The sequence below is a fragment of the Boleophthalmus pectinirostris genome, unplaced genomic scaffold (genome assembly GCF_026225935.1).
Source record: "Boleophthalmus pectinirostris isolate CB_2022bp ecotype Guang Dong unplaced genomic scaffold, ASM2622593v1 HiC_scaffold_16, whole genome shotgun sequence".
Classification (NCBI taxonomy): domain Eukaryota; kingdom Metazoa; phylum Chordata; class Actinopteri; order Gobiiformes; family Gobiidae; genus Boleophthalmus; species Boleophthalmus pectinirostris.
The window spans coordinates 12,701,660-12,714,379 of record NW_026571095.1 but is presented as its reverse complement, the minus strand read 5'-3'; the positions used below and the strand labels follow the sequence as shown (position 1 = coordinate 12,714,379).

At 40.5% G+C, this 12,720-nt stretch overlaps 1 protein-coding gene across 3 annotated transcripts in view; it reads right to left on the bottom strand.

Annotated features, from left to right (window-relative positions):
- Nucleotides 1-480: 480 nt before the first annotated feature.
- LOC110157604 (zinc finger protein 521) overlaps nt 481-12,720 on the bottom strand; it is a 141,001-nt gene continuing 128,761 nt past the window's right edge. For all 3 annotated transcript variants that reach the window (XM_055152126.1, XM_055152124.1, XM_055152125.1), the window contains one exon: nt 481-1,488. In XM_055152126.1, coding sequence (XP_055008101.1) covers nt 1,453-1,488 — 36 coding nt within the window. In that variant the 3' untranslated portion in view covers nt 481-1,452. The remainder of the gene's footprint in view (nt 1,489-12,720) is intronic.

The following is a 12,720-nucleotide window of genomic DNA, read 5'->3' as shown; positions in this document are numbered from 1 at the left end:
GAGATTTGTTATGTAATAATATACACATGAAAGAGGTTAATCAAATATGAAAAAATCTAATATAAAAGTAAAAACAATCAAGAAATATATCTGTTTTGGTGTTGGGCATGCCTTTATAGAAAAACATTTTATTATTATTTTTAATTTCTTAAAAAAAAAAACACCTAACAATTAATGCGTATGGAATGAAATCTAAAGTCTACCACAGCAGGTTACTAAATGAAATGAAAACGAATGAAAATTTGATTAAGTAAAATGTAATGACTTTGTGACACACTGTGATGTTTTGGCAATGATATATATATATTTGAGAGAAAAACGAATTCCATCAAATTTTTAGAGCTACAAAATAAATAAAAAGAAGAAGAAAAAAAAAAGTAAAATTATGTTTTCGTGTTGTGTGTTGATTTCCCAGACAAGAAGTTAGAACTAAACAACATGAGATAACAAAGTGGAAGCACAAATTCCAACAAAATCATAGTAAGTATTCATACAGTTTTTAATATTTTCATCACATGTGCAACACAAAAAACGAGGTCTGCCAAATACAGAACTCCATATTTGTACAATACATTTTAATAACATCAGAGATAAACGTCCTTTTGCGCCAGGAGATGTTGATTTGTCCTGTAAACTGCGTCAATGAAAATGTCCAAAAACATCATAATACAAAAGTGCATCTCAAAACATTACCAATATAACAGAATGGATACGAAGAGTTGTGCCAAGGTGGCATCCAGCTTGAGAGGCTAGCTGTGTTTAAACTTCATGACCCCCCAAAATGAAAATCCTTTAAAAAAAAGAGAGAAAGAAACAAAAACATAGAAATATTCCAGTAATCTCCAGGCTTGGACGAGCAGTAAACATTAACAACAGAAATGTACAGGTTGAATTAGCGGAATCCACATGGGAGCTTCATCATGGCTCTCTGATCGCTAGCCAGTTTTCCAAATGTGTGTCACTGCTTTTGCATATATCAGCATCCTGTCCTGCTTTCTCTCCTCGCGTTTTATGTTCTTTTATTTTTTCAACTCCATTGCAGATTATTTGCACCACTGGTCCTCTGGTTTCTATTGATTGACCGTACTTGCAGAATGACGTCGTCCGCAGATAGGCTGGAAAAGTGCCTTCTTAACCCCAACCGTTTTTCTTTTTTTTTATACAAACATTTTTTTCGTTCTGTACAATTGCAAATACTGTTTTAAGATTGCGATATAACTGGTAAGCAACACATGAAGGATTTTTATATACAAAGAGAATTGATTTTTCCAAACAATTGTCAGTAAGGAGGGTTAAAGTCCAGCCTCCCCTTGTCCACAGATACAGATTGTGTTCCTGGTTCAGTTGGAGTGAAGTCAGTGGGAGAAGATGCACTAACTGTAACAGGTGGTCACATGATGTTGTCTGATGTCACGTGACCTCGATCCGGGCCAGGCGTTGGTGTCGGCCATGTTAGCTGCTGCTGCTGTGCTGAGTCAACGTGTGGTTCTGCCAAAGACACACAAAAAAAAGGAAGGATAGAGGGTTAGAAATGCAACAGTTGGCCAAATGTTTCACTGTACTGGGTACTGGGTAAAATGAGTTTGAATATTTGAAGTTATGGCAAAGATAGTAAAATCAGCCACTGTCCTTTTGTGAGACGTATTCATAGGTTTCAGCTTCCGGTTATAGGTGACATTATGAGAACTTTTACCATTCAAAAGATATAACATTTTGGTGAAAATTGTTGCTACGGGAACAATCCTACTTTCTCATCATTCTGGATAGGAAGTTATCAGTTCATTTTTTAAAATTCAGAATAAATTCTCTATAAAAATGTTTCAACCGATAAGAAATGCAACACATAATAAAGAGAGGTCAAATCTACAAACTATAATGCACATAAAAGTTATTAAAACTACTAGGGAACAATAACAATAACCAAAATATCATGATATCGTATCGTCAAAGTTCTCACAATAATATCGTGGACCATCACAATATATCGAATTACAAATCTCTTTGCTTAAATTAAGAGTTATGGTGCGACAATAGCTAAAAAAAAAAAAGACAGAGGGAACTACATAGACCATGATCCTTTGCTCCTTTTCAGTGTAGACTACAGGAAGAAATAACAGTTCTAAGCACTTTTAAGTCTTAGTTCTTTGGATTAAGTCTTGTCAAGGCATTTTAAGAGGAAAAAGTAACATATTGGCAGTTTTGTTTGCCTCCACAAAATATCTCAATAAATATCATATCGTGAAATGTATATCGTGAAAATATTGTACCGAGAGATTTGGATATTGATACATTACTAATTGTGAGCCTCCCCACCATATCATGAGCTTTCCCACAATATTGCAGTAAATATTGTACCGTGAGGTTCATACCGTGACGATATTGTATCGTGAAACTTGAATATTGTTACACCCCAAAAAATTACTATGAAATTTGAGTTTAAAGGATAAAACATTTATCCCTAAACCAATTGTATATTTTCAGATTTTTTGTGGCAAAAATGCAAAAAAAAATTGTGTATTTTAATTTCATAACAATTTCTTAAACAAGTTATACCAATGTCTCTGTATTTGGTCCTTTCAAAAAATAAAATACTGTATTGACATGTCATGAATCTGTCCATCAAATACTCTCTTGTATTTCTAGTACTAACCAGCATCTTATGCTTGATAGATATATTTCAGTTCTGTATTTTCTTAAAATATATACACTTTTACATTCAGAAACCTTCAAACTTACAAGTGCACTCAAACAATCTAACACCATTCCTTGCAGATAATTACTTTGACATTTAAAAATCACAGCTATCAAATCCAATAGCACTGAAGTCATACGTTACACAGATCAATGGCGGTAGGTAAGCTGTGGGACTCAACATGGACGCACCGGTGTCATATAAAAGCAAGACAGCATTGACAAGACAACATCCAATTTCTCTGAGACAAATCTATGACACAGTTCTGACACACCTGAAAAAGCATTCTCCTCAGAGCCTTGTTTATATGTTTATGGCCTATATGTATTGACCAATGTAGTGCACAGGTGAGGCTATGGATCAGTACCAACCCCCCACACAAATATGTGTCCTATTGACACATGCATATGCGCACACGTGGCGAGCGCTTGTGGTGGGGCAGCTGTGCCAGGTTTCTTTAAAGGGGAGTGTCGACCAGGGGGTGTGTAACTGGTGTCCCTGGTGGGCAGAATCCAGGTCATCTTTTGAAGTGGCTGCTAATCCCTTTAATGCAAACTACATGCCCCACTTGCTGCTCTGTTTCAAAACACGGCCTTGGAGCTGGCATGGACTAGACGCACCTGTCACACGCGCTGTCAACACGCATGGATACATTCTATAGTAGTAGTAGTGCAAATATATAAGTAGAAATTTAAGAGGGAGAGAAAGCAAATACATTTGTATCAGCTAACTTAAAGCCACTGTAGCAGTTTTTTTTTTTACCATCTTCAAGACTTAAAAACAGAACTAGATCATTTACAACCATTTGCAAACATACCTCACTTTCATAATGGATTCTTAACTCACAGCAGAGTTTTGTCGTTATGCTAAAGCTAATAATAACTAACATGCTAACAGCACACTTCTTGGTTTGCCAAATTATAAAAATCCTTCATAAATAGATGCAGACAGAACACAGTGGTCTCATTTCAAGCTTTGCAATATAGCTGCACTGTGGCAAGACACATTTTGCTCAACGTGGACAAAAATCAAGTAACTGAAGCCACTTAAAGTAGTGGTATCAGTAATTAATTGATTAATTATAATGCCTTACAGAATTCGGCTTTACAAGTTTGATGAGCATCTGAAAACACTACACTGTATTCATTACATACTCACTCCATACATACTTGTGGTAGGTCACTTTCTAGCCAGAGCTGCCTTGGGGAAGACTGAGAAAAACAAGGCTGCCATTCCTCCGATCACTCATGCCTAACACATTCATAGGCAAGGTCAATGAAGTGCCTTGCCCATGGACACAACAACGACACACAACATTTGTTGGTGTTGTGACTAAACTGCTGCCCCACTCTTGGTGTAAGAGTAATAATAGTATACTGTAGTAGCTGCAATAGTAGTAGCAGAAAATGGCCTGTTGCCTGGTTTCAGAAAAGATTCAAATCGACTGTGTCAAGATGTTTATTGGAATAACTGCCATCAACAATTTCAGCAGTGAGGTTAACAAATTTTGTACTAATTATTAATAGTTTTACAGTGTTAATTCTAAGCCCTGCACATGAGTACACGTTTTGTACCAGTAACCTCTGCTGTAAACAAGCCCCTGATGTCACTCTTGCTGTTTGAAACCCACTTCGGCCATTTTGGGGAGCTTTACCAAAACAGTCACCTTCAATCCTGTAGGTGCACAGCCCCTGAGGCTAAGCTAGCCTATAGCAGATACCCATTAGCCCCCTCTGTATTCATCTCTTTCCTCTTTACCCTTTCGGCTGCCTCTGTATAAAGCATTTAAACACCTCGACAGCTTTCCTTTCAGCCGGGCCGATTACTTCCCGACAGGTGGGGTAATAAGCTGTTTGACGGGGAGCAGGAGGGTGACCCCAGGAAGGGTTAGCGTGCTTCGCTAGGGCCCCTCCACCGCTGCTTCCTTTTGGGTTTTTTTTTAAAGAACAGCACTGCCTCTCTCTTCTCTCTCTCTCCTCTCTGCTGAAATCAAGCTCCTCTAAGTGAGTCTGGAGGAGATTCCCAACGGGATGCTCTCTCTTTCTACCTCACCTCCTCCACCCTCCCTCTCTCCCTCTATCTCTCCCTATACCCCCTGGTGAAGACATCCTTGGCGTTGCGGAGGAGAGGGACAGGAGCAACCTTATTAATGAATGCGGCCCATTACCCGTCAGCCTGGCTCCTCTGCGACTCCCCAATGCCCTCGCTGTACGTGACTTCAAATGGCAGGATATTGACACGGGCAGAGCAGAGCGGCTAAGACTAAACGTGTGTGTGTGCGCGAGCGAGGAGGGAGAAAGAAAAGAAATTTGTGCTCGCCTTTGTGTGACTGCCTAGGTGTGTGTGGACCCCAAAGGAACGGGGCTCCTTGGATATAATGTAGGGCTCGTAACAGCTATTAGAGGGGAAAATAACGCCTCCAGGGGCCGACTCTCCCCCCTCCAAATGTCCCAGCCCTGTCTAACACACTGCAGTCTACCTGTTCCTTAAACATGCCGGCAGTTTTCTCACCGAGGGCTTTCTCAAGGACGGTGTTAAACGACTTCACCAGCGGAGGCAGCCACGGCAACGGAAAAAGAAAAAAAAAAAACATAGAGAGAAAAGTAAAGCTGATACCTTCATCTCGGTGGATATTGAACTCCGCAGAGGAGCTATAAGCCGTTGGTTGCGTGAGGACGAGATGGGACCCAGAGAATTTACTTTCCAATCTTCAGCCTTGTCAACTTCTTCAAGTAGCTTTTGCACTACACTGGGAAGTTAAACACATCTGATGCAGCCTCCCCACAGACAGGGAAAAGAACAGTGGACCAATTGACGGAGACACCCATAAAGATTCACGGCGGACTGCAGAGGAGGGAGTTGGCAGATTGAGTTTAGGCAAGTAAAAGTGATATTCACAGAAGGTCAGCAACTTGTGAAAGAAACGAAGAATAAGTGCAGTTGAAAACAATTGCTGCACTGGTTTCCATGAGAAGTCTACAACTAATATGACTACAGCTACTACTGTAATTATTACTACTAGAAGCATAATAGGTATCACAGTGGGAGTTCACACAAATCAAACCAAAGACTTTCACAAATCAAGATCCATACCTACTCAATTCAAATATGGTTCAAACTAAAAGGCTGGAGATAGATAAAGGTGACCCAGGCCTACTTAAGCTGTCAGTAAGAGCTGCAGTTAGTCCTGTCTGCAGGTCCCATATGGATGTTCCAGAGAAAAGTGTCCAGTGCCCTGACATGAGGGGGATGTCACTAATGGTGTCACCCCAGAATCTCTGCAATTTGGGATTAGATGCCCTCCATTAAGCCTTTTAGCTCCAATCTCAGCCCCTTCACAAGAGCACTATCCCCCTGAAACTGTTCCCTTATCATCCATTTCCTCCCATTCTGTCCGGGTCTTAATCTGCTGCTGGGCTGGAGCCCCCTGCTGGTACAGAGGCCCGCGGCAGGGCCCACGCCGCTGGTGTTCAGGTAAAGCAGCCCAGTCAATCCCACACCAAATTAAATTTCACTCTGATCAATAGGAGCCTTATGAAGACACCCTGCATTTGCCTCTGCTTCCTCTTCCTCAGCTCAGCTGCCTCTCTGTGGCCCTGTTAAAACACCAGCACTTTCATGTGATTACATCACCCTCTGCAGCGCCCTGGGGCACATGAGGGGAGGGGGCTGCCCGGCAGGGGGCTTGTGTACCCATGCAAACAGGTGCAACATGTCTGAGGAGTTTAGCAGCTGCCTGCCGACAGGGAGAGTGAGGAGATGGGAGAGACTGGGGAAGAGCACAAAGTGATTTATGAACTGATCAGTCTGTATGTCGCTCCCCAGTGCTCTGGTCTCCATTGATAAGACCATGAGCCAACACACACGCACCTCTTACATCACACATGCACTTTCATCTGATGGGCTGCAATAGGACAAGCTAGTGTCCAACATCACAGAGATGCTGTACACTTAAGAGAGGAGCTAACTATGTGAGATTAGTCTGTGTTAAACCTGCGCTCACATGATCACATGGACCAGAGAGCCCGGGTTTATGGGACTAAGAGATGAGAGGGAGCTAACCACTGCTAAGATCAGGCCTTTAGAACAGCTTACAAATGTAGAGAATTTACATCAGCAATGCTACACTTACAGACGTTTACACAGTCAAAACATTAGCTATTAACAACTTCTACCACAAGCTAAATTCCATAGAGTGGTGAAGGTGTAATTTGATTGATTTGATCATTTCTAAAATTAGCCAGTCAGTAGCTTTCTCTACTTTCTCTACTTGAACAAAGAACAATGTTTAAAAATGGCACAAAACAGATTTCCTTCCTCAACTTTCTTAACTATCCTTTCTACAAAATCTGAATTAAAATTTATGTATAACAAGCTAATGTAGATTACCACATTCACAAGTAAGCTATTAAATGAAGTGTCAGAACTGACACTAAAATATGTGTGGACCTGCATACTCAGTTTTATTATAAATTAAACATGATATTACCATAAAGTAGTGCTTTGAATGTATTCACTTTTTAACTTTCTTATACCTATGGCCTATTTATGAGCAAGGTGGTTTTAATGTGATTTTGCATATTACGCTAATTCTTCTACCAGTAATAAAAGAAAACTGTAATAAAAACCCAAAATTCTGAACAGTAATTCCAATATGACATATTCCTTTGTGACAGTATAACTTTAGATCTCCTGGACTGAAATGAAAGCAGTTAAGTTTGGGAGTAGTTGTTGACCTGCAGCTCTTGATCTCTAATGGTGTGTGGAGGTTAGCTCAGTATTGACTCGGTGCTCCCTGCGTGCCTCCGACTGTTGACCAGTCCACTGAGTAATCCTTCCCCGCACTGACCCGGGGCCAGGCTTACCGCTGCTGCGTTCCAGAGCGCACAACACAATCAAATAAATAAATAATACGCCGGTTGGCATTCTCCACAGTCATCACTTATCGGGCCGCGGGGAGCTCTGACCCCAAACACTGCCCTGCCACATCCGCGCCGTCGCCATGGTAACAGACGTGTCTTGTTTGAAGTGCGGCACCCTGGGACGTGGCGGTCATACGGGTGTAGCTAACAAAAGGTTTGTAAAGAAACAATGTGTAACTTTTCGAGATGTTTGAAGATATGATGGATTTTTGACCAAATGAAGTAGGTCTAGTTGTACTGTAAAGGCAAACATAGTGTATTCTTTCCCTGGGTTTCAGAGGGAAGAAAAATTAGCACTGTTAATTAGAACAGTTAATAATTCAAAACATCTATCTGTCTCTCTCTCTCTATCTATCTATCTATCTATCTGTCTATCGCAAAAGTCCTCAAAATGTCGCTGTTAAACGGGAAGTTGAAACTCATGACTTGTCCTGTCAAGTGCCATCTATGAAGATGATTGAATAATACACCCACTTTTAGACAATAGAGTGAAACAACAATTATATTTTATTTTGATGGCAAGACTTGGATGGTGAATGTTTGGAAAGTTTGTGTTTCATGTGGATTGGCCTTTATGATACTAACCACTGGCATAGGAGATGTTTGCATTTTGATGCACATCAAATTCAACTTTTTAAATTTGTCCTCCATTTAAATTTTTAAAAATTGGCGTACAAATTATGTAACAGGTACAAGAGGTGATCAATGAGATACTGCCTCCAGCCACAAGGGGTGAGTAAAGAGATAATGAATTTTTATAGATTTTTTTTTCTTTTTTTCAGAAAGTTCTGTCTTCACTGCTCTGAAATTCTGAGGTTCTGAATTATTTTTCAAACTAATTTTAAGTTAGTTTCTGAAAGACGATGAAGAAAACCTACTTTGTTGAGAAATATTAGGATTTTGCAAACCAGCTTGAATTTTAAAATTGTATTTTTAATATGCAGACATTAATTAACTACACAAGGACTGTCTGAAGCGGAACTACAAATAAGGTGAAAGTTTAAACTGAATATTTGTGGTTGTTTGGTATAGTGGGTCAAGCAGGTCACTGTGTTATTGTTGAAGTCCATGGGTGGGCAGTGGGCAGCGGTGGGCGATCTAAACAGGACGCATACAGCCCTGTGTTTGATGAGACGTCTAACAAGCCTAAATCCGATTTTTTTCTGAGGTGTGAGTGGAAATAACGGACCACCCTTTTCGCGGGCCGGCGCTTTGTAGCTCCAAATGATACTCATTACCCTGTCTAAGTAGACCAGTGAATGGTACTCGGAACACACTACACCGCGACCCTGCTGTTTGACTGAGGTAGCAAAACAACTGCACAACTGCCACGGTATTATGGGGCCTCATTAAGTACGGCGAGAGTGGGAGACGGAGAACAGCAGCAATGGAGACACGAGGAACACAGGAGAGCCATCCAAACAGCATTCAAAGGTGAGCGCAACACACACGGCCGAAATGAAGACTATGACTAAAGAACCCAATTAAGGCCTTTCTTTGGGGAGCCATCTTGGGAGGGGGTGTGGGAGAAGAAGGGGGGAGGGCCTTCCTGGGACTCGAGCCCAGGGCTACATCCTCTAATTAGACAGAGCGAAGGGGGGGCGGGCGCGGGGATTGCTGCCTGTCACTGGGAGGGAGATGGGGGTCCGTGGGGTTCCGCATGTCAGTCCCCGAAACAAAACACAATTACTCTCACATTTAACCACTTCAGTCTGGAGCGCGGCGGGGTGAGGGAGGCTACAGCGCCGTCCGCCGAGCCCCCGCCTATACCTGCCTCCTCGCTGTGCTGGTGCAGGCGTGCTGTTTTACTAATGCGGCGACCAGCTTACAACATTTCATTTCAAACATGCTTCTCGCTGTACTGAGTGTGAAAACAAGGTTATATCTTCATTTACTTAAGAGATATTCTTGGAAGGTTTATTTATTTATTATTAGAATATAAATTGATTAATGTAACTGCTGATGTCTTTGGTTGACAAAAGGAAATCAAACTGATGAACATTTGTCAGAGAAGTCAAGAATGATATCATTCTGTATTTTTTATACAGAGGGATATCTGGTCACCACAGATTAGTTTACTTCTGTGAAAACTGAAATGAAGGAGCTCAGGTCATAACATTTTGAACTAAATGAACACAACACAGTTTATTACTTTGCTCAGTGAGAAATACGTGATGTGTTTTAGTCGCTTGTGTTATTTTTTTCCTTTCTTTTTTCCTCATAAGCAGACATATTTGTTTTGATACAGATGGACCACATGTGTCGATTGGCTAATTCCCCAGTCAATCATTCCCATCTGACAATCGGTGACCTGACTCACATCTTTGTAGTATTGGAGAAGTGTATTTTCTGAATCCAAGACAAGAAGAACATGCATTCTCCACATAAACCTGATCAGCTTCTTCCTATTAAGGAAATTGTGGATTGGATTCTTGGGGTGGCAAATATTTCCCCTAGGAATACGAATAAGAAGAAAAATGGCTGAATGAACACTTTGACCTAGATGGTGAAAGCAAACTCTGCTAAATACAAATTAAACCTTTAAAGCTATACCATTTTTTCTAAGTTGTCGAACAAGTAATAAAGTTAACATTTGAAGTGGAGATCCAACAAGCCGTGATAGCACACTGCATCAAGCACTGCCTCTTTGTTTGGATTTAACCCCAGCGGTGCACCGGAGGAGAAGGAGACAAAAAGAACGCCTCAAAGGCTTCTGGGAGTTTTTGTCATGTTTCCCTGCAGACAACGTGTTTGCATGCACATATCAAAACCCTATGAGAGCCCAATACAAATAGTACGCTCGCATTGTATACGACGCCATACAAGAGAGTATTCCCCCGGTTATTAGCTCTGTCAATGTTTAATCCTCACACACCCACAGAACTAGGGCGGCACAATTGTGATGCATTTACTGTGCGGGCCCAACGCTGTACACAATTATAAATAAACTTAAATATTAATGATGGCGAAGTACAAGCTTTTTTTTTCTTAAATCATTGTTCTTTTATTTTGTAGTGCAACTTTTTGAAATCCTGACAGAATCCGGAGCACCTGGGGTGATAAAGAAGAAAACAAGTTGTCAAATAAAAGCAGGTTAAAAAAAGGGAGAAAAACATATACAAGTTTCAAGCGCGTGAAGAGCTGTCATAGTTGGCACATCAAGACATTCGGGGAGGCGCTGGGGGACGAGAGGGAAGGTTTTTGGTGTGACGCATTGGAGACAACGGGCAGCTGGGACCTTCACAGGGGCACGAGTTTGGGAAAAAGTCTTCTAATAACTTTTATTCCATCAGGGGGTGCTATTCAGAAACAGTCCCTTGGCGGCCAACTTTTTTCTAATAATGGATGTCCGTCTGTCGCAACTAACCATAATACTGTGATAGGAGCGGGCTATGGGGGTAAAGTCTCTGCAGGGACAAAACAAAATATTAACTTCTGATTCTAGTGTTAGTGTTGAAAGTGTTACATTTTCACTTTATAGAGGCAAATTGAGTGTAGGTTACTGTATAATAGTTAAGAAAACGCATAAGGTTGGAGTTCTAATGGAGGAGAAAGACCAGAACCCAAATATATGAACCCTCAATGTGATAGATTGTCCATTATTGTCCACTCTGGGTCTGCTTCCGTTGTAGGGAGTATTTTACGTAGGCCAAGATGCTCATGACAGTGCTGTTTCTTTATCATTTACAAATACAAAATTATGTTTGTGGGTGACATTTCGTCTATGAAGAATAAAGGGATGACCAAACCAAACTAACACTACATACAACTACAAATGATTGCATTATGTTATTAGTGAAAATATTATGAATATTTACATGTACTACGCTATGTTTATGTTTGCTCCTAATGACTCTTCTGTCCTTTAGTTAAATAGGATAATATGATTGGAGTTGTTAGTTTTTCAAATAGCCTATTACCAGAACAATTATGACTGGTGGTAAAACTAATGTATATTGTATTTTTTGCTCTACAAACTAGTGCTTAGATTTGGTACAATTATATTATTTTGTGCTCCTCTGTCCACCTCCCTCCCTCCTCCCTATTTTCTTGCTGCAGACACGTTATGACACACGTGGCTGTTTACACTGACCTGGTGACCGCCAAGCCAATAAATATACTTAATTAAAACGCTGGAATTGGTCACAGCTTGGCAATAATAGCCATCACGCAGGGAGATGGTGCCTTCTCATTTGTGTGCGCTGGTATTACATGATGCAGATGCGCTCCTGTCATTGGGGCTGTACTCATTAAGGACAAGGGAGAGAGAGAGAGAGAGAGAGAGTTTCTTTGAAGGAATCCTTTTAAAAGACACTCCAATTAAGGTATGTGTCCTCCGGGCGTCTACTGAGACTCTTAACGCTTCGGCTATACGACTTAACATGAGACTTACAATCTCATGTCACTTCCGAGGAATGATAATGAAATTGGGAAGATGGATGGAATAAAAGAAAAAAAGAAATAAAGAGGACAGTGGAAACTGGCTTTGGAAAATGTCATTTTGGAAAATAGTTGGTGGCTTTGTCTTCTGAGAGGTCGGGATCACTGTGAACAAAAAAGAATATTCAAAATTGTTGTCTTTTTTCATAAATGAGCAGAAAAAATGTCTGATACTGTAAGCTGTGGCTAATGCTGGCGCGTAGACATCAGTTAATGAATCTTGGTAATTAATCCAGCCTAGCAGCACTGTCAGGGACTTCACTGCAGATTGAAGAAGTATTGTAAGGACATTCAGAGTTGTGGAATGAGGAACATTTGGACTTTTGGAATAGACTACAGGGTTTAGTTTTAGGAATCCACAAGAAAGTAAACAATTTTTCATTGTTATTGTGCAAAATAGCACTACTTAATTTTTTCCCTTTTCAGAAGACTCAGTGCTGTGCTATCACGTTTTGGGGGTCCTCCTCTCTCCAGTTAGATAAGTGTATGTGTATAAACTAAAGTATGCAATTACCTTAACATTTACACTGTGTAACAAAACAATTGACTTCTTTTATTTCTGTTTTTTACTATTTCTGTTTTTTGTTTGTTTGTTGTGAAGAGTATATAGGCAAATTGGACTAAGCGTCTTAATTTGTAGTAATTACCCTAAATGCATAAGTAAGC